This window comes from Vanessa atalanta, chromosome 6, assembly GCF_905147765.1.
Source record: "Vanessa atalanta chromosome 6, ilVanAtal1.2, whole genome shotgun sequence".
NCBI classification, from domain to species: Eukaryota; Metazoa; Arthropoda; class Insecta; order Lepidoptera; family Nymphalidae; genus Vanessa; species Vanessa atalanta.
The window spans coordinates 2,482,632-2,509,444 of record NC_061876.1 but is presented as its reverse complement, the minus strand read 5'-3'; the positions used below and the strand labels follow the sequence as shown (position 1 = coordinate 2,509,444).

Sequence of the window (26,813 nt, the reverse complement as noted above, 5' to 3'; positions counted from 1 at the left end):
TCACTGGAGAGCTTGATTAGTCTATGATATTCCACTATGGATTTGAAAAAAATGGCGTTTTGAACGTCGACGAAACTCTTATCGGAATTTTGGAAGTTAAATTAAAGTGGTTATAAGTAGTTAAGTGTAATAGTATTTTACATAAAAATATATTAACCATTAACTCTTAGTATTACAATATAGCTGAGTTATTAGCATGTCGCATGAAATACCTAAATCTATGGTTAGTTTATTTTTATTCCTATTTGGATTGGAATAATAGGTAAGTTTTGTTTTTATACGAATTCACGCAAAAACTTCTAATTCAATTTATCCATTGTTTATTTGCTGTATTTTAAAAAATATATTAAATTATGGTTAGTCTGTAAAAAAATCGACGTTTCGAAGAAGTTAGCGTTAACGGACAAACACGAAAAGCAAATTGTCTGGACTATTTAAAGAAGATAAGCGAACATTGTACTTCAAGTATTATTAAACAATATTTACATCAGTAATACGCCGTAAACTTTGAACTAAGATGTTGTGTAACTTGTAGCGGTAATTACACTAGTCCACTCACCTTACAAAATGGGACACTGCATTACAAATAATTGCAGCTTGGCGACAGAATATAAGCGGATAGATTTTGCCGCGCACGCTTCAAATTTGACAAAAGATTAAGAATACAACACACAAACCACATTTATTTGGTCATAAAATTAAATTCAGTTAAAAAAAGACGTGTATTCAACTATGTCAAACTTTAAATCTATCTACATATATTTATTTAATGAATAATTTTTCTCTGTGCGTCAATCAATTGAAAACCATTGAACGTATCGTTTAAGTCTATGACTATTCAAAACGGAAATAGATGGTTAAGGGCTATGAATTAATTGAATTTAAGCGTTCATTCCTCTTCAAACCTTTCCAAACCTTTTCAGGTTTAATTAATGTCCAGCGATGCGAGCTAACAGCTTATAAAATAATTCGATCAATGGCAAAACTATATGTCTAATTTAATAACAAAAAAAAAATTGTCGTGGAAAAAACATAGCATATATGTCGATAGTATACGTTAAACCCTGCATAATTGTATCTGCTGTAGACTAGTAATGTTCTAAACATTTGAATCTTCGTTGCATCAAGGTTACATGATTGCAGATGATTATAAATAATGACAGGAATAATATTACTGCTCATGAAATCACTAATCTGTACCTTGATTTAAAAAGTAAAAAAGTTACGAGAATATAACACGACCAACAATAACAATGGCTAAATCAAACTGCATATTTATAATGCTATTTTATGAAGCTGCTTTCGGGGAAGTGAACTTCTCTCAGCTGAAATGATGATGACAATTAAAACTATGCAAATACACAAGAAAATTAAAATTCTCATATTGACATAAAGTGAAAACGACTTCTTTAAAAATAATCCTGAATCAATTTGTATGTCATACTTTATAATTTAACAAATAACAACAAAATAAATACATAGTAGCACAATAATTGTAAGTCGAAAGCATCCAAATTTCGCGCCAAAAAATAAAACCCTAAGACTCGGTGACAGGCGATCGCCCTCTCTTTTTTTTTAATATTTAACGGCACTAGGAATGGATGCATTAGGTGGGAAGAATGTCTTATAGTTAATAAATCTACTTGACCATAATTTAACGGGTTCAGATTTATGTTTTTTTTCTCTCTTACCGAGATATTTGAAATATGAATAATGTGGTTGGTATACATCATTTGTAATAATTTTAACATAGAAATATCATACCTACTGAATAGATTGTCATGTAAATATGATCTTTATCGGTTAAAAAAAACAACCGATCAACTGTTCATAAATAAGTCAAACAAATTTTAAAATATAAAAAAAATAATTGTTTTGAGTTATATATATTAGAACATTCATTGTTATTTATTAGTTAATCTTAATTTCTATACCTTGTATTGAAATGATATCATTGGTCGAGGTTCTTACTAATGTTATAAAGGCGAAAGTTAGTATGGATATGTTTTTCTTTCATTATTCTTATTGAAATTTGTCATCGGAGTTTTGGAAATTAGATTTAAGTTATATTTGACTGCCTCGTTGATCTAGTGACTAGATATAGGGCAAAATATCTCGAAGTTCTTGGATAAAAACTATTAAGTTTTTCTATGGAAAATTTTCAGTAACAGCACCGAGTCTGGATGTTGGAAGTGTGTACTCCCGGGCCTCGAAAATTACGTAAAGCTGTTGGTCCGGAGTATTTTCCGGTCGTGTCGGATTTGATATCCAATAAGATTATGAGAGTAAGACCATAGAGTGCATCTATGTTGGCGCGCATACTTGTGCACTTTAGTATGTCCTACGTAGTAGACTTGTCCCTTTGAGATTGGACGTCGTGACCGAAATCGGTCTGAAAGACTATGTATTATCATTGCCTTATAAATAAATATATAATACAAGAACAACAACTATTTACACATTGAATGTGTAAATCTAAGGGTGTCGTTTTCAATAATGATCGGCTGCATGCTTATTGTATTTAAAGTCGGCCATGTGTGACGTATTACAGATAAAATATTTCCGTAAAATTATCTCGAGTCTGTGTCTGAACATGGAATCTTTTTAAATTTAAAAAGGTATTAATTGTGTTACAGAATCATTCTTCACTTTTTAATGCTGAGAACATTCACTAACCGTTACGTGATGCATTTTTTTTTATTCATTTTTTATTTATGTAAAATTTTCATGCATGTTGGACAATGATCACAGTAATTGTAAATATTGTGAAAGCTTCCTCTCTAATGCACATTACGCTTACCTAGGGCTGTCAAGCTTCATATTTAAAATATTGAAAAAAATTAAAATCTTAGAAAATAAAATGCTTAACAATACGTTAAAGTTTCATAGTAAATAAAATATTATATTGCTGATTGTTTTTTTTTTTACATCTTCATATAAGTTGTATCTCTAAAAATGAATTGAAACCACAATAAAATATCGTTGTGTTATGAGAAAACTTAACGGACGGCAACCCTACGTTTAAAGATAGTCTTCGTTGACGTAATTATTAGAGTTAAAAAACACTACAATTATCTTAGAAACAAAATAATTATATAATAATAATTAACGATTATATATTGGATAAATATCTCGGACTAGCACTATCGGAGGCGTCATTACGTTTTTTGCTTGAACAATCGTTGTCGTGCAACTTTATCGGTATCTACATCGTGATAGGCACAGGGAAGCGAGCAGGTGTATACTTTTCCTGCGTTTAGGAAGCTAACGAGATTGCTCGAACATTCTCTGGCTTCGATGCTGCAACTAAAGTAGACTGAACACGGCAACGCGTTGGACGTAATCGTGCTATTGCGAATATTACGAAAATTACTAACTTCTGAAATTCTGACTTCAAATCAAATCAAAATATACTTTATTCAAGTAGACTTTTACAAGCACTTTTGAATCGTCATTTAACAAACTATTTAGAGTAAAGCAACCACCGGTTCGGAATATACCGAGAAGAACCGGTAAGAAAATCAGTAGTTACTCTTTCTCAACATCTAAAAATACAGTCTCAATAAACATATAATACCAAAGCAAGCACTAAGCTGATGTTAGGTCGTTTTTCTACTTATATTCAGCTCAGTATAGCTGCTCCTATTTTCTGCCTAATACCCTATTTACTTTCCAAGTCAACTTCCACTAGTATCTAGTAGTGAAAAGGAAACCAACAGCCTGTAAATGTCCCACTATTGGTCTAAGGCGTTCGCTCCTTTTGTGTTGGTTTGGAGCTCATTTCAAGCTACTCCAATGCATTGAACACGAGATGAGTGATATACATCAATTAAGCATATGAATATTCAGTCGTACTGTACTTGGAGTTTGGTTGAAGATACGACTTACTTATTCTAGCGACTGAAATCTCGCCTCGGTCCAGTTTCGGAAGTACATAGTAAATAAACACTCATTGACGGTGCTTACATGTAAAAGTTTTCTTGGATAAAAATGGCAGCGCAGAAAGATTGCACAAGCTAATAAAATTAGGCTGAATTTAAAAAAAAAACTCTAACATTCATAGGTGTCTTTGAATATCAATAAAGAAATTCGAATAAAGGTATAATGAGTTTCTTGTGGTAAGTACTTTTTAATTTTTTATTAAGTTGATAATTGAAACAACAATGAATATATCATCGAATTATATTCACAAAGGAATCGTTTTTGCTTACTACTGATAAATACTTTCTAGCCGCCGGTAAAATTATATAAATCAAATAAAAAAAAATAGTTAGAATTACAACTAACGTTATATTATGACGACCGCAAGGCACGGTTTCGTCTTAAATAAATAGCTTTGCTTTTTAGAAAGGAAATATTGACTGCCTCTTGCTCATAGTCTTTACACTAAACTAGAATTTTGGTACTCATATCAGAGGAACAATGTAGGGAGCCGAAGTGGACTAATGATCCAAATATTCATGTCTAATCCCAAATTATGTTTCTGTCACATTTGCTGTTGAAAAACTTGGACCTTGGAGCAGTAGTGCAAGAAGCATCATTAAAATTATAACAAATCGCCTAATTGCCTCCACTAGTGACAGGAGGGCTGGTTCGTTTTTTGTCCATAAGATCAGAATTGCGAATCAACGGGGAATTGCTGCTAGCAATCTTGCCTATATTCCACGCAGACTTAATATTTATAATTAAAAAAAATAAATACTAATTACATCTTCAGAATCAGACTAATTCGAAAGTATTATAGAATTAGTTAATTCAATTAAAAAGTTACAAGACAATGGACAATAACAATTAGTAAAATGTGAGCATTATACATTAGATACCATTTGATACGCTACTAGTTCCCGCACGCAATATAAGTAACATATTTTACGTCGCCTATCAAACATGGCATTACACGAGTATGCCGAGCGCTTGCAAATTACAATGTACCCTATCTTGGTATCATTCGATATTGTCTCTTATATGGTCGACAATGTTTCGAACGATTCAGAATATTAAGTGACCGATCAGGCTATATAACAGAATTGACGCAATGTTTTAATTAACAGTCGAGTCGAAATGTTAATTGTCTACAGTGTCAATGTCGATCTGATAGTTATGTTTTTCTTTTATTTATATTAGTGAGCACAATGGCAAATGTATTGCTGCGCTGTGCTTATTGCCACCGCTGCCTATAGATGTTGGTAGTGTAAGATATAATAATCATCCCCTATAACGGCATCGTGCCATCAACCTTGCAAACTGAGATGCTATGTTCCTGTTTCACTATTCAAACCGGACCACTACAATACTATTTAATGCTATCTAGCGGTAGAATATTCAAATATTCTATTCAAATTCATCTAAGTTGGTTATACCTACCTAAGGATTTACGCAAAGCCCTACAACCAAGCTAATTAATAAAACTATAAAACCTCCTTCTTCCTAGTTTTGTATTATAATAAATCTAGGAAGAAGGAGTGAAGATACACAAACGTAGATTTATACATTTCATGCGATTTGCTCCGATGTACTATTTACTACAAATAGTCCTTGTTTAATATATGTTTATTTATAAAACAACACTAGTTTACTCTTGTTTAGTACAAGAGTAACTACCCAACTTTTTAATGTTACTTTTTGACGTTACTTCCAAATTCTGCAGGCCGATTGAATATCGGCTTTCAATCGGTTTTCAATTTCGTTGGAATAAGCTGTAGGTGTTATATAACACAATTTAAAAATCATAGAAAAGGGTACTTCATAAACCTACCAATATTTTTATGTGGCCTTTTTTGTACACATCGTATTAATGAGATAAATAATTTAATTTAAAAATATATATTATATTACCAGTGAAGCAAAATAACAATGTTACAAATATAATACAGTAAAATAAATTAATTAGCTTTTAATAATTCAGTTATTTAATTAATTAAAATAGGTATATTAAAAAAATGTAAGAATAACAAAAAAGTCCTTGAACAAATGAATGATTGTGAACACATAACTTAACTGCACACAAAAAGATAAAGCAATAGCAATTTACGAAAACCGTAACTTATTTCTATGTAACCTTCGTTCTTAAAATATGTCGCGTGATACGAAAATAGAATGTTTTAAAATTGAGCAATTGTATAAGAGACAAGGATTTGCAACAGGCAGTCCGCACACGTAACTTTCCATTTTCTTGTAACATTTCCGTCATTATCAACAACTCGACGGCGTTGGCAGCAAAAAGTTTGAGGTGCGTTCATTTTCTAAACGCATAACGAATCACTTGACGTTACGTTTTCTGCGATTTCTACTAATGCTATACGTTAAATATATTATTACATTATATACTAGCTTATCTAGTATTTGTTCAATGTATATATCTACACTGTTTCAAATCTTTTGTGACATAATTTTCCGCTTTTTTTTTTACTTTTATCGTATCAAAAAATCTAATCCGACGACCTCCGTGGTCGAGTAGTGTTCGGTTTGGTTGTTTGTGTTACCGTCGTTTCTTCTGATTTTCCATGACACAAGTGCTTTAGCTACTTACATTGGGATCAGAGTAATGTATGTGATGTTGTCCAATATTTATTTAATTATTTTGTTATAAAGCGTTATTGTTTTGTTGAAGCTCAAAAATATGACTAATAAGAGTGCTATTTTAGTACGAAACCCTTATGGTAGCCAAAAATTATTATTTATTCTTCAGGGTGTACTAACATAAATGAACGGGTGGAGTTGAAAAGAAGTTTCGTGCAAAACTCAAAAAATAGGTACTAACAAACTTTGACCAACATGTAAAAAACTTGTATATATGTATACACTGGCCTTTATAAGATTCGTCATGACTCTTAATATTTTTTAATGACAGGTAAAAAGGTTTTTCTTTACAGCTTACTGTTATAAGATATCTCTCCGACAATAATAATTTAAATTAACACATAAATTTTCCAAATCGGTTAAAAAAGTATGAAGTTCTGAGGTAATAAACATTAAAAAACTCTTTCTTTTTTTTCTTAAAAAAGACTGATTACGAAAGTTCAATTTACCATTTATGGGACAGCTAATACTATTTACTTGTTGTTGGTTTAGTTTTATGTTTTTTTTTTTTATTGTTGTATCGTTAATGAGTCTGTTATATTATTTACGCAAACTTATTTAGATTTATAATGCTTTCGCAATCGATATAATGGCGTTTTCATTGTCACGAGAAACTGTAAATAATGTTGAATGAAATTATTATTTCCAATGATGCGTGCACTGTTGACATAGAAGACTACAAAAGATGGCTTGGTACACAACTATGCAATTTTTTCTATGGAATTTTCTAGATGTTCTCTCTGCCTTTTAACCGTAGGATCAGATGGATCCTTTTTTTGTTCATTTTGCTATTATATTTTGTATTTTATGTAAATATTAATTGCAAAAAAAAAATATTAGGGAACCGTACTTATCAAGGATAAAAGACACTCTTTTGAGATCGTTGTCTGTTTGTCCGTCCACCAAGACCCTTTTTCTCAGGAACGCGTAGATGTACCAAATACTGTACTACCAAATACCGACATGGTTAGTGGTCCATTGACGATATTGATTATGAGCGTTATCATGAAAACCATTTTAACACGACACACTTGCTTGTCTGTCTATAATTAAAAAAAAAAAATTGCCATTTTACTTATCATTATTCATCATCATGAAATATGTTGTTATTACTTTTGTATTTGTTACAAAACTTCGCATATATTCAAAAGTTTTTTTAGGAATTTCGAATCCTATGACAGGTTTTCAGGTATTGACAGGCCAGTCACACATCTACATTCGACGCAATGAAATTTTTAATACCTAATAGTATACATTAGTTGAGTTATGAGTAATTGGAGTTTGTCAATAAACTTACTTTAATTTTCTTTTACGGTTTTCAATTTCTTCTTATACATCCATAGCGCCGCTTTCTAACCGACCAGTAACTTTGTTCAAAAGGAATTCTTTGTTAATTCGTAACAATTTAGTAAAAACCATCTAGAATCGCCATTAATTTTCAGCACGTCTGGCTGGAGTTCTTCAAAATAAGGCAATAACGGATTTTTTATATGCAGCTATCGCCCGAAATTCACTGGACAAAGTCGGTTTACACTATTAATATATAAGATCTTTGTGAACAGAGAAATTATAATTAACTTTATAAAGGAAATTTGGGTATTGGTCTGTGACATTGAATGTCACAAGTAAAATTGTAATAATATAACAAACTATAATATATTTATTACACTTAAGTACATAAACTAGGTAAATACGACAATTAATCTCATAGTAAAAAAAAACAAATCTAAAAAGTGTACGAAGTGTAACCTCTTAACCCTAATGTCGAATTAAAAGTACAAAATTGTAAGGATGAACATAGTGAACACCTGAATATACCTGAATGTAATGTAATGTTTGCACTATCCTGCTTATTTTTTTCTCTAAATTCGAAATTTAAAACAAACACTAACTCATGTCGTTTAGTTCGTCTGGTTAATTTCTAATTATTTAAATGCTTTATTAAAATAATGCATTGTGCTAAGAAAAAACGGTTGATATACATTCCATTGATGTTATACTTAGTTAGTACCTTTCATGACCAGATACCGTCAACGGCCCACCACCCTGATTTTTGTGTAATATAAAATAATTTTAATTGAATGATTTCATAAAAATACTTTTTTTTTAATAAAGACTTGTTTAACCAAGAAAAAGTATTTTGTCCTTAGTTTTTTGTTAGTTAAAAAAATATTTGATTAATATTTACCTATTTTTATTTATAAAATTTATGTACATTACGCCCTAATTTGATATACCTGCCAACCTTAAAATATCCAAAAAATAATAATTATTTAGTTAGACGAATTCGGTTGAAACATTAAAAATCATAATGTATATTAAGCATCTTAATGCACTTTGCGAATGACAACCTTATAGCTAATACATTACTCGTAATTACATGTATATTAATAAATCCTACGTTATGAACGCGCAATGAAAATTTAATTTATTCGTTGCACCTAAAACAAGCAACTAATTGTCTCCGGGGATGCGTACGATACACTGCATAATGCAACTGTATTATTGGAAAGTACCTATGTGTGTGTTCTAAAATAAATTCCCACGCTTACAAACTACGCTCTTAATAAATTTATTTTTAAATGTCATTATTTGCTTTAAATTTAGAAAGAAATATACAATTATATGTAAATTAAATAAATTTGAATTAATCTTATTTGACAGTTAGGTACATAATAATGATGCTATGCTTTAAAAATAACTATAAAAGTATTTTGCAATTTACTTCGATGCGTTTCTTTCAAGCGTTATTTTTATAATCCAACTCGGCCCTGAAATTTTACTCTCATATCACACACAAAAAAAAAAAAGTTGTTCTGAGTATATACAAGTACAAATTAAATACTTTAAGTATCGTATGGGTGGGCATTTTGTATCGTAATTACGGATCGAAGAACCGGCAAGAAACTACTCTTTTTCAACTATCCAATGTCATAATATTATGTTTTTAAAAATTTGACGACCAACGACGAATACGAAAACCAACGAATAGTAATCATCAAAAATTATATTCTGATTACTGGTTTAGTACGGATGAAATGTATTAATATAAAATATTAGAATGTTTAGCAAGTATAGATAGAATTGTTTATTTTATAACAATTAATTTATTTTTAGTTTATATAAGTATGTCGTCATTGAAAAATATGAATAGTATTAAAAGGTCCTTTAATTCGTTATTTTATTGTGAACCAAAGATCAAATTTTTTTCCATGACATTCAAATTTTGGTTAATATTGCCAAGGTCAAAATGTTTTTGTTACAGCCAGTTCACAGCGAACGATGTTTTTGCTAGCACGTGTATTTTTATTACTACATATTTAGTTAACGTATTAATTAACTACTAATTACACTATGTATTGATTATTCTGCAGAGTCCTCCGACATTGACCTACTCACAAGCCTTTTGGCGTACCGTCAAATATTATGAAAATAATCAAAGATAATAAGATTTAGACATAGACAAGATTACTACTTTTTGTTAATGGTCATATTGCTAAAAGCACGTAATTTGGCATCGGTGATATCGTTTTTTATATGTACAAAATAATTACGAAATATATATACTTACAAACCTTCCTCGCTTAACTAATACCGTATCAAAGAATGTTTGGAGATACAGCCAGTGGCATAAAGCATATTAGATTATAGATAAATATTAAAAAACATCGATTATATTTTTGATTTTTAATAATACCAACTTATATTGTTTCGATAATATCACTTCTTAAATGGACAGTATTATACTTCATTTATCATAAGACACCATGTGACCTTCATTGTATCAAACGTACGGTAAATTATTTAGTAACATGCTCTTACTAAGGTCTGTCAAATGACAGCTATAGAAAGCTTATACATTTACATGCACATAGTGATTCGTTGCAAAATTGTGCGTTTACTCGCCATGTCGTAATCACTCAAGGAATAATTTAACACTCATGCACATCTCTCAATACATGCCAGGAAATGTATTGATACACTTAACTTTTAAAATTTAAAAAGGTATGTTTTTTTGGAAATAAAACAAATATAAGAAAAATAAAATTATAATAGATTTGTGTGGTTGATAATTTAATATTCCACGTTTTGCTTGTGTGCAAATATTAATTTAAATGCCGTAATCAAATTAAATACAGATAGAATATGATTAATATTATAATTGAGTGATTAAATATATTTAGCATGTATTCTTTCAAAATTTTTGTTTTATTAACTATCATAATTACGGACGTCGATTTGTTTCTTGGAATAAAAAAACGACATTTTACCCGCTAGCTTCGTAGATTAATTTAAATTTTCGTAATAGATAATTAATTACCTAGTCATTAGCCAGGCAGTAGTTTTACTTCAAAGGTATGCTATCTTTTTTATGTACACTGGCTCAGTCATCCTTCAAACCGGAATACAACAATACTAAGTATTGTTGTTTGGAGGTAGAATATCTGATGATTTGTTGGTACCCAAAAGCCCTACCACCAATATATATCTATGAACTCAATCATTCAGAATTTCCTTTTTTAAAGTGTTTCAATAGAGGCAAATCGCACGCTTTCCAGAATTATTTTATAAAATGTATACGACATTGCCCCACATAAGAGTTACTGACTCTTTGCAGTCAGAATAACAGGATATAGTATTTATATGAAGTTCGATAACATAATACAATAATTTTTACTGTTATCAATTCGATTGACCTCTCTGCTACATATATCTTTGAGCGACATTGTAATTAATTACGCCTTAAATATTTTGTATGATTTTAATTTATTGCTCACTTTCCATAGTAAAATGCAAACTTACGTTGTTACTCTGTATAGAGAAACAACATTTAAAACTATTGCTTCGAATATTTTTTATTACAACCTGAATATAAATTGTTTCCTTTGAAAATCAGGTTTTATTATACCATACCAGAGACAATTTATGTATTGATGAATTTCTATAATGGGCATAGAGTAAAGTTCTGCCGACATAGATAATGTTTTGACGTTAAACCACTAATGCGCGGGTAATTTAAATTAAATGAAGAGTAAAATAGTTACATGCATATGTTTGTAGGTATATATATATATGTCGGAGAAGCAGGATGCCGAACAGTTGGTTTCGGGGATTGATCCGACATTTGTAAGACTATGTGGGCGTGCAATGGAGATATTCATAAAATAAAACGTATTTACTATCGTCTAATCACTGTATTAATTGATTCAATAATCGTACACCACAATAATATCAAAGGATTACAATAATTCATCTCGATTAAGAGCAAATGGGTTTGCAAGCAACCATCGCATTCGAGAAGCTTGTCAAAACATAACGACTCGCGTTGCCATGACGCTTACAACTCCATTCGGGGTGACCCGCTCTTATAAGTAAATCAGCCATCAAACATTATTGCCAACTACTCGATTCATTAATTATCCAAATTAACAACTAAAGTAACCACGCTCCGATACGGCCATCCTGAACTATCACACGTCCTCGTGTGTCTCGTTGCTGTAAACCTCCTCGTCTGTAAACAATGAAACAACAAATGTACACATCATAACACGCTTGGCCATTCTGACCACCACACGATGAATATTATAACCGTCCATGCTATCTCAATAGCATAATATTCTCTAGCAGCATAACTTTACAAGGTAAGCGACCAGCAAGACCACCAAGGTCTATTTACGCCACTTAGTCAATCTCTTGCCACCAAGGCTGTCATTTGCCACCAAGGCCAATTTTGTCACCAAGTCAATCACTTGCCACCAAGGCCATCATTTGCCACCAAGGCCAAATTTGTCACCAAGTCAATCTCTAGTAGGGTCACTACGCTATGCTTTCTCTTACCAAGTAATTTGTTAACACCGAAATCAAAACAAAATGAAAACTGCCCACCGTTTTTAATAGAAAATAGACCCAGAGCTGGCTTCATGGTGCAGATATCCACTGGACATTTCATAACCGGCTCGCTTGTTTTGTTTTCCCTTCTTCGCACAACGCGTCGATATGTGGCTTCGCTCGCCGCAGGAAAAACACGTCAGCGGGGATGTTTTCTTCGAGACGTCCATTGTATTTCTTGCTTGCTTGAGCTTTGGCGTTGTTAACCTGCTGAGTGAGCCTGCGTAGTCTGATATGTGTTCTGATCCCACTTCTGATGTCGGAAAAGCAGGATGCCGAACAGTTGGTTTCGGGGATTGATCCGACATTTGTAAGACTATGTGGGCGTGCAATGGAGATATTCATAAAATAAAACGTATTTACTATCGTCTAATCACTGTATTAATTGATTCAATAATCGTACACCACAATAATATCAAAGGATTACAATAATTCATCTCGATTAAGAGCAAATGGGTTTGCAAGCAACCATCGCATTCGAGAAGCTTGTCAAAACATAACGACTCGCGTTGCCATGACGCTTACAACTCCATTCGGGGTGACCCGCTCTTATAAGTAAATCAGCCATCAAACATTATTGCCAACTACTCGATTCATTAATTATCCAAATTAACAACTAAAGTAACCACGCTCCGATATATATATATTATATACCTACTAGCTGAATCTGAGACTTAATACGTGCGAAATTTATAAATACTTATAGCACACAAACCTCGAGGTATAAACTTCCCTACGTCCTTCACCGGAACTCAAACTATCTCAACAGTATGTTTCATCTAAATGAGTTCATCGATTTAAGTGTGAAGAGTAACAAACAGAGTTGCTTTCGCATTTATAAAATTATTGGATCAGAATGCACTTTTAATATAAAAAGATCGCTGACAACAGAGTTATGAAAAGCTTCAAATTTCACATCACATTTGTTTTGATGAAACGAAAAGATTCTTTTTTTAAATCAAAGTCAATTTACATTTTTATTATCAAATAATAATCTCGTAATATTTATGATTAAGTATCTATAAATGTTAAATATATTTTATATTCTATTTTAAATTAAGTAGCACAAAAAATAGACTGTTTAAATACTAAGTAGTATCTTTTTTAGTATCAAGATTGAAAAACTTACAAAACTGACTATAAATAAGAATACTTACTTTTAATAAATTGCTCACTATCATCTTGGTACATATAATATAAATATTCAATCCTTAATAATGTTTTAATGACTTATGATGACTCACTCAATTTGAAGCTGCAGTATATAATAAGTATACTCTTATGTACAATAATTTTACAGAAGATACACACAAAGTGGACTCCCAGCAATACGGCCCCTGGCTGATACAAAGTAAACCGACGTATCTATTATTATTGACGATTTTTTCTACAATATTCGCTAATGTAGATAATGTATGATTGAGCAGGTTAAAATTTGAACGCGTTACTACTAGTGTGTTAGACGCGTTTTTGTTTTGATTTTGATTGCTAAGTTTGTATTTGACTTCTTGTGTTAGCTATCATTTGTTCAAACTTTAGAGTATAACAAATCCGGACTATAGGGGTCTTAGGCAGTACTCTATAACCCGACAAATTCGATAGTCCGACACTGCCCTGCAAAACGTTTGTTGGATTAACGGGGGTCCACTGTATATGTATGTATGTATGGTTACTAATCGTCTGTTATCTAAAATAATTAAATTTATATTAATTATAAATTAAAATATATTTATATACCTATATATATTTGTAAAATTATTAAAATAAATATAACTACACCACTTATTGCCAAATAAGCCATCCAAGGTCGAGGACTTCAGAGTGATCTCACATTCCATTGCGCAATTCAAACACATTGTACTTTAAAATATAATAAAAGAGTTTATTGACATTACTTTAGTCGTCATTATTTGTCGATCGATGATCTTAACAATAATGATTAAATGAACGAAATATAATATTATTTCTTAAATAAAAATAAGACAATTATACATTATGTATCTTTCAAAAGGTAAAAACATTTTGATAAAAACATAGTTTTTCCTACCTAATAAGTTTTTTAATAAAAAGGTAATATACCACTCAAAATAATAATACCAGGCAATTACTAAATAAAAACATTTATTGTTTTAATTTAATTTTTTCGGTAGCAAGCGCCAGTTTTCGTATATTACACAGACAGCCAGCGGACGCTTCTTGAAGTATGGGATCCTTGGAACCTATCGTTTCTAGCAAAAACTGAACTACACCGGCCTGTAATAAAGATAAAAAATATTTAAAATATATATATTTTTTAAATTCTAACTTTTATATCTGATTATATGTTCGTCAGAAATACTTTTTTCCACCAATAGATTCCACCTATAAAAGTAACCTAAACGATAGGTAAGAGAAAAAAACAAAAAATGAATAATAATTGTGATTTTGAATTATTTATAATATATTAGGAACTTTTTGTTGTGCAAATATAAGGTATTATATTTAATCTGTTAGCTCAGTTTATGTACTAAATTTAGAATTCAGATATTAATCGTTTAAATAAAATAACTATAGAAATAATAACAGCTAATACAAGTGCTTTGTGAAGACCTTCATTGTCAAGAACGATGTGAACGTAGTGACAATACTTTGGGTACAAGCGGATGTTTTAGAATTTGTTATGACACGAATACTTATTATTTTCAAGGCTTTTCCTTCGTCGCCGATTTTGATGTGAGTCCTCCTGTCCAATTTCAATTGCGGATTTTCAAACGAAATTATCTTAAATACTACACACAACTTATATTCAACTAGTGCGTGCGCAAACAACATTGCATTCTCTATTCCTTCAATCTATACTAATATTATAAATGTGAAAGTAACTCTATCTGTCTGTCTGTCGCTCTTTCACAGCCAAACAAATGAACCGAATTTGGTATGAAGCAAACTTGAACTCCAAGGAAGGACATAGGACTGCAAATCCGATACAACTGGAATAACATCAGGCATAGATCAAAATCACTACTTTAAGTCCTCTTCGAGGCTCGGAAGTGTTAATGCCAATCTCTATCTGAGCACGCTCAACTTCCAAAATGTGCTAAGAAAATTTCATCATCAGCCAATATTCGTCCACTGCTGACATCGGCCTCTCCAAATGCACGCCACTGTGGTCTTTCTTCGGCAACTCGCATCCATGATAAATTTTCTTCTTTCCGAAGAAAATTTATCATACAGTATACTGAGAATTTCTCGAAGGAGATTTTTTATATCTGCCTCGGAATATACCCAAGAATAATCCAGGAACTCGTCTATAGTCTTATAAACGAGCGACAACTAGACAGGTAATTAAATAAACAGTGTCGCAATATATAAACATTTTGTCACTTGAAAAACAAGACCGAATTAAAACGTGACCTTCGATTCGAAAAGTGTGTTTATTCTATCCTCTGAGCTATATTGGCTCGTGCAATATGTGGGAAATTTCATAATCAAAGAATAGAAAAGACGAGAAGTTATATTAATATTTCATTATCACATCTACTTGAATACTAAGTGTTAATGATAATTACACAAGAATGTAAAAAAAGGGTAACCGCATAAGGTCACTTGATTTTGTAGCTCATTATTTGAGCAATTTCTGCACCTACACAAGCTCATTTTTGTTAGAACTTGGAGTGCGCTAAGCTATAGAAATAAAGTAAATACCAAGCAGTAATAATCTAACTTGTAACTTTAAAAATATAATTATTTGTATGTATTTATTCGGGCCTTGGACATAAATTTCGTGCAAGTTTTGAACAAAAAAAAAAAAACTTAAATATTTTTCTTTGAATATCTGAACCAGGATTCAGTACTATGTAATAAAAATAAAACATTTTACCGCATGCATTGTAACACAGTTGATCGAATAGAAGGACAGGTGATACAACGCCAGTGCGGTCGCTCTGTGGACGTTCGGGTCTCTCGATGTCATGTAGTTGACGAGAGGCGTGATGGCACCACGTTTACCAAACTCCTGACGGTTCTGAGCCCAGTCGCAACAATACGCAATTGCGACACCAAGGTTAGCTCTGAGGTGATCGTCTGTTGTACTCACTGTTAATAATGAAATAAAAAAATATGTAAATATCGAATCATACATACATATATATATTACTCAGTTTTATTTATATCTTAAAATCAGTAGGTAGGTTTATTTTTTAAACATATCAGTTGTAGTCATAACAATACAGAGGCTGAAACTGCAAATTGTATGCATAAAAATCGATTTTTGGTTATATGTTAAAAGATATATGTACCTATGTAACTAACACAACTTTGTTTTTAAATGTTGAAATGAAAAAGTAACTACTGAGTTTCATCGGTTCTTCTCGGTATAATCTACATTCCGAACAGGTGTCTGTCTGTAAAATTTGTCTGATGTATATAATTTTTATTTATATTTACGTTTTCTTCAATTATATAATAGTAATCATGAGAAAAAAAGATTTTTGTATATTTTACATAAGTAGAATAATTATAGAATCACTAAAATTTATTATGCGTTAAACCAAATAGCTATTCATTTTGAGAAAAGCTTAATCAATTTGTTGACCGATCACAATTATGCGAATGAGACATTTTTGTCTTAACTTGTATTTATTGTGCTAATTTACTTTTATATTGTTAACCAAACAAATTATTTTTGTTTATTTATTGATCAAATATCAAGTTGCATAAGTTGATCAATTTAAACGTTTAGTATCAATTACATCTAAGTACAAACAATTTCATACTTACCAAGTTTCGAAAGTTTCGCTACGACACCGTGATCTGAGATTACAGCCAAGTTTTCGTGATCGCGGGCGATAGTTGCAATTGCAGCGCAGACCGCAGACAGAACATTGTGATCATCAGAGTCTAATAAATCCACTGTTAGCTCCAAGGCACCGACGAAAGATCGGACCATTTCCCCAGAATCAGCTGCATTCTGGACACATGGACTCAAAGCGAGAGCAGCGTTCGTTTGAACTTTCTTCGAATCATTTTTAAGGAGCGACCAAATAAGTCTCACGCCATCCAATTCGTCGATCTCTGTCATACAGTTTTGTTCTCTGGCGCATTCCATTAATACCAGTGGTACGTTCTCTAGTAACGGCTTATGGGTATTGTTCAGATGATGTACTGTAACAGTGAAATATTATGATAACCGTAACAAAGCATCAATACACTATAATTATTTTTCTACTTACTAAGCATAGGAATTCCTCTAGCGATCCGAATTTTATCTCGATTAGGCGGATACTTCGCACATTCTGCTAGAGCTCCCGCTACGTTAGTGAGAACACCATCATTCTCATCATCTAACAGTCTAACCAGAATTGGTACTGCTCCTAGGTTGTCTAATTTTTTAACACTAGCATCACTGTTGGCACATTTCCAGAGTGCTCCAGTAACTGCAGCCATAAGTGGCTTATTTGCCCTGTTTGTGGAATCTTGAGCTGCTTCTACTAAAAGTTCAAGGCCTCCCGCTTCGCGTATCATATCTCTGGTAATGGCGTCACTGGCGCATTTGTAAATGGCTAGACTGCAGTAAGTCTGCAATGTAATACGAGTGTTATGCAACCTAATAATATAAAATTATTGGAGTAAATCAAATCATTCGTATGGAAAATAAGCAATTATACATTTTCATTAACTAATTATGAATTTAAGTGCCAGTTTCAAAAAACATTTAAATTAATTTAAACAAGGGAATAATTTCTAAATAATGTTAAGGATATATGAGGTACTTTGTGTGATATGCAGTTAGGCAATATGCCTTTAATGTTTTATGTTACCTTTAAGTCCTTGTCCTCATTCGCTAAGTGTGTTATCAAATCATCAACCATCTTTTCGGTCTGTATAGCGAGCTGGAAGGAGGTTTCATTAGCGCACAATTGTAAAAGTCCGACAGCCGGTACTGCAACATCCAAGTGAATGGTCTTGAGTATCCGAGCGATGAGAGGAATCATACCGTACTTTCTCATTGCTTCGCGGTTTCGTTGTGATGATGACATCGACCACAAAGCTTTAGCGCCAGCCCGCGCAATATCAAGAAACTGTAACTCGTCTTGATTTAATTCCGCCCTTTGTGTTATAAGACATCTGAAAAGCATATTTTTATTTTTTTTATGTATTTGTGGGTTAATTTAAACATCTAAATATAAATATAACTTGCCTTTCTTTAATATCCAATAAATCTATTAATTTTGGTATACCACCAAATTTTCTACAAAACTTTCTGCTCTTACGAATTCTTCCCAAATTTGCGATAGTCTCTGCTGCTAAAATTTGGACATCTCTTGCTGGATCCGATAGAAGGCCAACCAGTAACGGAATTGCACCTAGGTCTGTTACCTTCTTACGAATTTCGATATTCGGTGTTATATCTCTAAGTACTGCCAAACCTCCCAAAATGCAACACAGATCTCTAGTTTCTAGTAAATTCACTAAAAGTTCTAAGCCTCCAATTTCCTGTATGGCTCTTTGATTTACCTCTATAGTAAGATCATGGTCTTTAAGGCAAGATAAAGCTACCATAGTGGCAGTTTGGTTACCGGCTTTCATGTATTTGACTAATTTTTGAATATGCCAATATTCAGGAGGTATTTCTGATGATTTAATCAAGTCAGCCCAGTTATCCTCAGATGATGATGTTGATGATGGTGAAGAGGCTGAAGTGTCTGATCCCTCAGTTACCATCACAATACGAGGAAGTCCAACTGTGTCCTGGCCTCCATCGACGCTAAAAGTAGATATGTTATCACCCTCCGCCATTATAGTAAACAAATCAACAATTTATACAATATTTGTAATAAATAATAAAAACGAATACAATTATTCAAATTCGCACAATTTAAACTAAGCAAATTGACGATATATCAATAATGTTGCTTAGCAACGATTACATTCTGTTTAAAAACTGGTAACATTGGATACTACCATTTGACGACATTTTACCGCGAGACACGTTTCGTTTTTACTAGAAACTTTTAATCGAAATCAATTTGAAATATTATATAATACACACTAGTAGTATTTTATAAAATAACCTGTAAATTTAAAATTAACCGAGAATTAAAAAGAAATCTTAAAACGTCTTTAAGTTTCTTATTCATTAATTTTAATGTTTTCGCCCTTGATGTTCATCGCAAAACGGATTTTGATCTTTGATTTTGATTTGACTTTTATTACATATTTTGAAATTGACGACTCGTATAGTATCATTGTTATTAACATTTCGTGATATAACTTTTGTAATTAATATTATCAAGTGATATTTAACTGTTAACAATTTATATTATATACCTACTATATATTTACTTGGTGGTAGAGCTTTGTGCAACCGTCTGATTAGGTGTCCGACTCATCTCATTAACTACTGCAAAACAGCATTATTGCGTATGATTGTGTGCTGATTTAAACGATGTGTAAACCAGCGTAATTACAAGAACAAGGGACATAACATCTTAGTTTCCAAAGATGCTGGCGCATTAGCGATGTGGGGGTTAATATTTCTTACGACGTTTATCTGCGGTGACTTCCACTTACCATATGGAGTCATTACCTACAGAAATTGAATTAGGAAAAAGTATCTGATTTGTTAATTTCAATTTTCTTGTTTCAGTTTCGAAGGAGCGTAAAGGATGTCTTGAAGCCGGAGCACAATGATCACTTTTTACTGAGATGGCTTAGAGGTAAATATATTATTATATTTAAGTAATATTGATGGGTGATTGACCATCAGTTTTTACTTATGTCCTTAAATGTCCAATTTATTTTTAACATCTTTATTTTTCATCTTTACTGGCTTTTTAACATCTTGTCCTTGTCTTTAGAGTATCTTTAATTTGTATTATATTTTATTTAAGCTTGCATATGTTTATTGCCAGACAGCATCACGATTTAAGTTTGAGGATTATTATTTTTTAATCGACAAATGTTAATCATATTCAATCTCAGGAAGATTGATAAGAAGTCGTAGATTCCAGACGACATGTTCATTATTTAGGATGTTTTTATATACCTTATATCCATGAGAAATTCATTTGAGATATTTTTAACGATAATAGAAGAACCATATCCATTAAATCACTAATGACTAATTCTGCTGTTTCAGTTTATGCCTTACGTCATATGTACATCAGTCATACCAACTCAATTTTACCAAAACATATTGCGTTAATAAACGTGTAGCACATTATTGTATCCCCTAGGCTCTTTAAAAATCGTTTATGAACGGTAGAGTAGAATCTTTTTGCATTTTTTCCATACAAGCTTGAACAATCGTTTTGACAATTCAGGTTGAAATTTAAAATAAACTAAGTTGGTATTTAATACGCCGTATCAAAATTGTTATGTGGAGAATACTATAGGGGTCTCTATATAACAATTTACAATACACATTACATATAACAGTTATCACTTAACATTAACCTTTGTTTGAACCAAACTTTTAAAGATCACATCGGAGTGCACCACTCCGACATTTTTGTTAAATGACATTTCGCAAATTCCTGGTCAACGGTCAGCGCTGTCCATTGTAAATTTTCGTGGAGAACTTTAATAAAGTTGCAAAATATTTGAACACAACCCTGCGGCGTTTTTCAAGAAATCAAGCATTTACTTTTGAGTTATACACATTAAATATTTAACTCCTGCCCGTCGTGATTCATCCATCCTTGTGCCAATGAAATAAGTTTACTTAAATAAAATAAAAAAAAAACCTGAAATCCGATCGTAGTGCCGTCTACCTAATCCAATCTTAACCATACATTGGATCCACTCAAATACACAAGAATCATCAAAGTCGAGTCAGACGTTTTGGAGGTGACATACAAACGGACAGATTGTTCTATTGTATTGTTTTTACTGATTATAATTATATTTATTGTTCTTTTATAAGAATTGAAAATACACTTTAGTATATTCGTCATTGTGTACAATGCTATACGATTCTCGGCATTGCCTGTAAGTTTTAGGCATTATATAGAATAATTTGGTATAAATTATATACAATAACGAATACATTGAAATTTGAAGTTAATGCTCTAACTATATTGTATCTAAGACTTGAAAATAAAGATAAATACCGTAAGAGATTGAGCGTTCTTACTCTGAGTAACTTAGTACCAGTATCTGTAGTAATGTTTTATCTCTGCAATGCAATTATTGACATTCATATTTATTATGTAAAGTACTATTATATAATTTTCAATATTATAAACGAAGATTACTCGTCTTATTGTTAGCTTAAATTATTTTAATAAATTTGCTTAGATACATCGTTATAATTATGGAGTTACGTTATAATTATTAGATGGAGGAAGAAAGTTATACCTACTAGGTACTGCTGTACCTTGATCGATTCTTACGAATTTAAAACAAAAATCAACCAAACCTTTGCCCTCATAATATAAAAAAAAAAAAAACAATTCATTTACGCTATAATTTTGTACCTAATAATAATAAATGCACACAATTGTTTAAGTAGAATAGAAAAAAAATTATGTGTCAGTCTTCACAAATATGTATTCATAAATCAGAAGAACTCGTTTTGTTTATAAATGTGCGTATAGGTATTAATGAGGTTAAGTAAATTCAACATTGGCATTGAATTGGAATCGAGGTACAGACGCGGTCATTGCTGTGATCTTGTTTCATTTCTCAATTATTTACTTCTATTAATTATTCTTAAGCATAGTGATTCTAATTTTAAATTGTTGCGTTTAAATGACTCGTTTTTTTTTAAATATTATGAAGGCAAAGGTTTGGTTTATTTTTGTTTTTGATTCGCAAGAATCGATCAAGGTACAGGTGCGGTAATTATTGTGATAAATTTAACAATTATTCTTATGCAAAATAGGATTTTCATTTTATGTAACTTGAATTTTGTGCTCTTAGTTGGAGGGGCAAAGTTTTGTTTTTTTGTATTATGCATATAACATTATTGCCATCAGGTAAAATATCGTACCTGTTTTCTATTCACTTATATATTTATTTAAATTTTTTTGCAGCAAGACAATGGAATCCAGAGGCCGCGGAAAAAATGCTAAGAGACGTAAGACAAACTATATTGTTTATTATTACTTATATGTTAACAATATTAACAAAAACGAGATAGGTTTGGTTAATTTTAATACTTGATTTAAATAAAACCTTCATAGTTTACATAATAAAATGTTTTGACATCTTCTTCGTTTTTAAAATATGTAATTTTTTTTTTTTCGACTATTTTAGAGAAATGTAATCAAAACACGAAAAAGCATAAGAGTAGAAAGATTGTGCACTAAATGAAAGTCAGAACGTGCAAAATAATATAATACGTTTCGTATTTTTTGTAAACCGACTATTAAACAAATAACTTATAAAATCAAATCCAAGCTAATTGTTATGTATCTTATTTAAAAAAAATTAGTTTAACTGACACAATCAATTACATTTTCTTTACTTTCATTTCTTTACTATTAGAATTTAAATACAACGAATCACGTCTTTTTCATATTAATAACAAGCGACATACTAATATAATAATGTAATTTAATATTTTATTTCAATCAAAACACGTATATTTTATTTAAGTAGACAGCTGTACCAAACGCTTCTGATTCGTCTTTTAACAAAGTATACTAATATTATAAACGCGAAACTCTATTATTTCGTCTGTCTGTCTGTTGCTCTTTCACGGCCAAAACCACTGGACCGATTTAAATGAAATTTGGTACACAAATAGTCTAGAGCCTGGGAAAGAACGTAGGCTACTTTTTATTTGGAAAAAAGTGCTGTAAAGGGTTGAAAAGGGGGATGAAAGGTTGTAAGTTGTTGAAAGTATTGTCATTTTTAGAATTTATAGAACTAGAAGCTCATAACTTACATTTTTGGTTGTACACTTATAAACTAACATATCAAAAAATGGATTTTGATGAAAATTTGTATGGAGCAAGCCTGAACTCCAAGGAATAGGCTATTTTTATGATTAACATCTAACGACCGAGCTCTTAAACTTGAGCCAAGCCGCAGGTGACCACTAGTATTTCAAAACTGCCATCGACGAGTGTTGACACATGATCGCAGGAATTCTTTCTACTGTGTATCCAAATCTGTGTAAATAATTAAGCATATTATATTGTCGATATGAATAATTGTTATATTATATTCCAGTCAATGAAATGGCGCGAGAAATGGGGTGTCGATACAACACTAGAATCATGGAAGGCACCGGAAGTGCTAGAGACTCACTTTCCAAGTGGCAGTACCGGTTTCGACAAAGAAGGTTCACCAAGTGAGTCTATTTTCATATAACAGTAAATCTATAATCAAACTAACGGTCCACTGTCTGTTTATTATAAAATATTTCATTTTTATTGATGAAAAGATTAAAGCACTTTTTTTTTATAAATGTCATTAATGTCAATTGCCTACATTTATAATCAATAAAAAAAAAGACTCGATCATCGATCGATAAGACTTTACGGAAATTAATTACATATTTTATTTGTATATACAAAGATAAATAATAGATTAATTATTATTTTTCAGTTATGCTCAATCATATTTTATTCGTTTCTCATTATCTTCTCTGTATTTTTATTAATCTATTCACATACGATGTTTACAGCCTAAAATAACCTTTCCAAAATTTTTGACCTTTACATGTATGTTAATTGCTCAGGTAACTATAAACATTAAATAAATTTGTTACAGTCATAATAGTACCTTTTGTTGGCCTGGATATATGGGGGCTATTGCATTCGGTGTCACGTACAGACATTGTACGAATGGTTTTGCGACACTTAGAGAACTACCTGGCTATCGCCAGAAAACAGGCGATGACACATGGATCAAACGCTCTTAAGGTGATAAAATATTCTTAAATAGTCTAATAGAAAACTCGTTCTAGCCCATTCTTATAAAAAATAGATTGTACACTATTATCGTCTCTGTTTTAATTTGCATTTTAACCGTGCTTATTTTTATATACAATATAGTGTATATAGTATTTGTATATGTAATATATTTATTTACATATTAGAATTAACTTTTTTCTTGTATATATTGCTTTACTTACTTGTCCATACTGTCTGCACTTTTCGCCATTTATAAATATTTCCTTTATGGGGTGTACCAGAGTGTCTAACTTTTATAAGCAAGAGTTTTACTAAGGCCTAAGGCACGCGTTATATGTAATGAAGATTACTTCTGGAAAAAACTGATTATAATAAGAAATTCTTTTGAATATCTTGTGCGTTTATATAACACGCCTTACATTTATTATTAGCTGAGATGTCCACTTAAAACAAGCGACACTTGGACAAGCGTAGAGAAATAAGTTCCTAAACTTCTCCAAATGGAGAGGAGATCGCAGCACTGGGATATTTACAGGCATTTTTAAAATTTATCAAAATAATTGCGAGTATATTATTTACATAATATTGTATTGTAATTTATTTAAAGTATCAAGATTGTTTTGGACGTATTTTAGGTAACGGTTATCTTCGATTTGGAAGGGTTCAGCATGCGTCAATATGCTTGGAAGCCTGCAGCGGAACTGGTCTTCACACTTCTACAGATATACGAAGCGAACTATCCCGAAATACTGAAAATATGCTATATTGTTAATGGTCAGTATTTTTCGTCCGAATTAGATAGTGATTTAAAGAACTTGAAGGAAAATTTCTGTTATAAGGATTTTTGAATTGATTTGATTTTTGATTGAAGAACTCTTATTATTAATTTGAAAATTAGTCATTTTAAAAAACTCCAAAATAAAAGATATTCGATTATATTATAATGATATCCATAATTCACATATAATTGACAAGTCTTAGAGTATTTAAAGAACCTGGAGAACCGGAAATTAAATAGTCCAAAGATAGTAGTTAAATACCGATGCGAAAACTCAGTTTTTCTTTCCAGCTCCAAAAGTATTTTCATTGGCCTTTTCTGTTGTTAAAAAATTCATTCACGAATATACGATATCCAAGATTCGCATATATGGATGTGATACCAAGAAATGGCAAGCTCAAGTTTTAACAATAGTGGACAAGGACCAAATCCCCAAGCACTATGGTGGTACCATGGTCGATGAAAATGGTGATCCGAGGTGCAGTTCGCTTGTGAGTATCATAATTATTTATTTGTTACTAAAATCCACAGCTACAGTCATACACAGTCAAAAAATTAAGGTAGAAATAAAACCAAAGCCAATTTTGTATTTACATTAGACACACGTGACTAAATTGCTTAATTTTTACTTATTATTCATCTCGTGCGGTGAAGGAAAACATCGTGAGGAAACCTGCATGTGTGAATGAAATTCTGCCACATGTGTCATTGACGCGTGTTGGAATTAGCTCAAAACCTTCTCGACGGGAGGCCTTAGCCAAGCTATAGGGCGTTTATAAGCCTTTCCTTTATTTACTATTTATTATGTACACATTTGTTGCACGGAAATGTAAATAATAGCCTCCAACCCGGGCTAATACTTACAATTTCTCGAAACGCAGTAACTTTTGATATGCCTTACCCGGCGTCTATACCCAGGACTGCGTGATCTGTAGCTTTATAAGGTTGAAAAATTATCTGGAGTTATGTTATGATTAAAATAGATTTTATCGAAATAAAGAATGTTTCTAGTTACAGTTTTCATCTCTTAAAATTTCTCACCAAATTTCTAAACGGACTGCTAATTTGAATTCGATACAGGCATCTGTGCTCTTTGTCTATCCCCTCATTCGCCTAGTAATGGACTAGTGACACCCGACACAGCTTTTTTTATTATTAGTAAGTCTCGGGTTAGTCGATTACGACACGACAGACGTCGGATTCTACAGCCATATAAACGACTTACGAGTTACGAGGTTCCAGTGCTATATAAGGTCATACAATTACAAACGTATTTTCTTTTAATTTCAGGTAAAACCTGGGGGCAAAGTACCAAAGAAATTCTACGCACGAAACGTAGTCGCTGAGACTGAGAAAGAGTACACTAAAGTTACAGTGAAAACTGGAGAAAAACACGTTGTTGATCTACTTTGCGCTGACAGTGAAAGCGTTCTAAAGTAAGTTACACACGTATGATACAACTATTGCTATCAAATATTTGTTGCGGATTGATATCAAATCAAATAAATATAAATTAGTATTATAGACCTATGAATGGCATAATACTCCATAATACTGATTTATCGACTGAAACATTTATCAATTCAACTAACAAATTGACACTTTGTCGCAATCGAATCAAAACGTAATCTTTGCACTTCAGCCATTTTCTTATTCTGGTATCACAACGATCCAGTTTCGGTTCGGGCAAATTCGGATAAGAATATAGTAGGGATCGTATC

The 26,813-nt window shown here is 31.7% G+C and overlaps 2 protein-coding genes across 2 annotated transcripts in view; one reads left to right on the top strand and one right to left on the bottom strand.

The window, feature by feature from the left end:
- The window catches only part of LOC125064835 (SEC14-like protein 2), a 33,628-nt gene that overhangs the window by 4,576 nt on the left and 2,239 nt on the right, over positions 1–26,813 (top strand). Inside the window, exons 2-8 of the mRNA XM_047672094.1 lie at positions 20,096–20,165; positions 22,485–22,528; positions 23,629–23,749; positions 24,172–24,323; positions 24,950–25,088; positions 25,384–25,583; positions 26,383–26,528. Coding sequence (XP_047528050.1) covers positions 20,096–20,165; positions 22,485–22,528; positions 23,629–23,749; positions 24,172–24,323; positions 24,950–25,088; positions 25,384–25,583; positions 26,383–26,528 — 872 coding nt within the window. The remainder of the gene's footprint in view (positions 1–20,095; positions 20,166–22,484; positions 22,529–23,628; positions 23,750–24,171; positions 24,324–24,949; positions 25,089–25,383; positions 25,584–26,382; positions 26,529–26,813) is intronic.
- On the bottom strand, positions 14,590–19,245 carry LOC125064836 (armadillo repeat-containing protein gudu). The gene is made up of 6 exons (XM_047672095.1): positions 18,647–19,245; positions 18,267–18,573; positions 17,679–18,024; positions 17,227–17,610; positions 16,328–16,542; positions 14,590–14,721 (listed from the first exon to the last, which is right to left on the bottom strand). Exons 1-6 carry the CDS (start codon positions 19,243–19,245, stop codon positions 14,590–14,592), a joined length of 1,983 nt encoding a protein of 660 aa, XP_047528051.1.

Excerpts from the sequence above, each read along its gene's own strand:
- LOC125064836 (XM_047672095.1), bottom strand. The coding sequence starts at position 19,245 with ATGGCGGAGGGTGATAACATATCTACTTTTAGCGTCGATGGAGGCCAG. Across the intron at positions 18,574-18,646 it reads TTATTGGATATTAAAGAAAG|ATGTCTTATAACACAAAGGG; the intron begins GCAAGTTATATT and ends TATGCTTTTCAG. Across the intron at positions 16,543-17,226 it reads AGCGAAACTTTCGAAACTTG|TGAGTACAACAGACGATCAC; the intron begins GTAAGTATGAAA and ends CATTATTAACAG.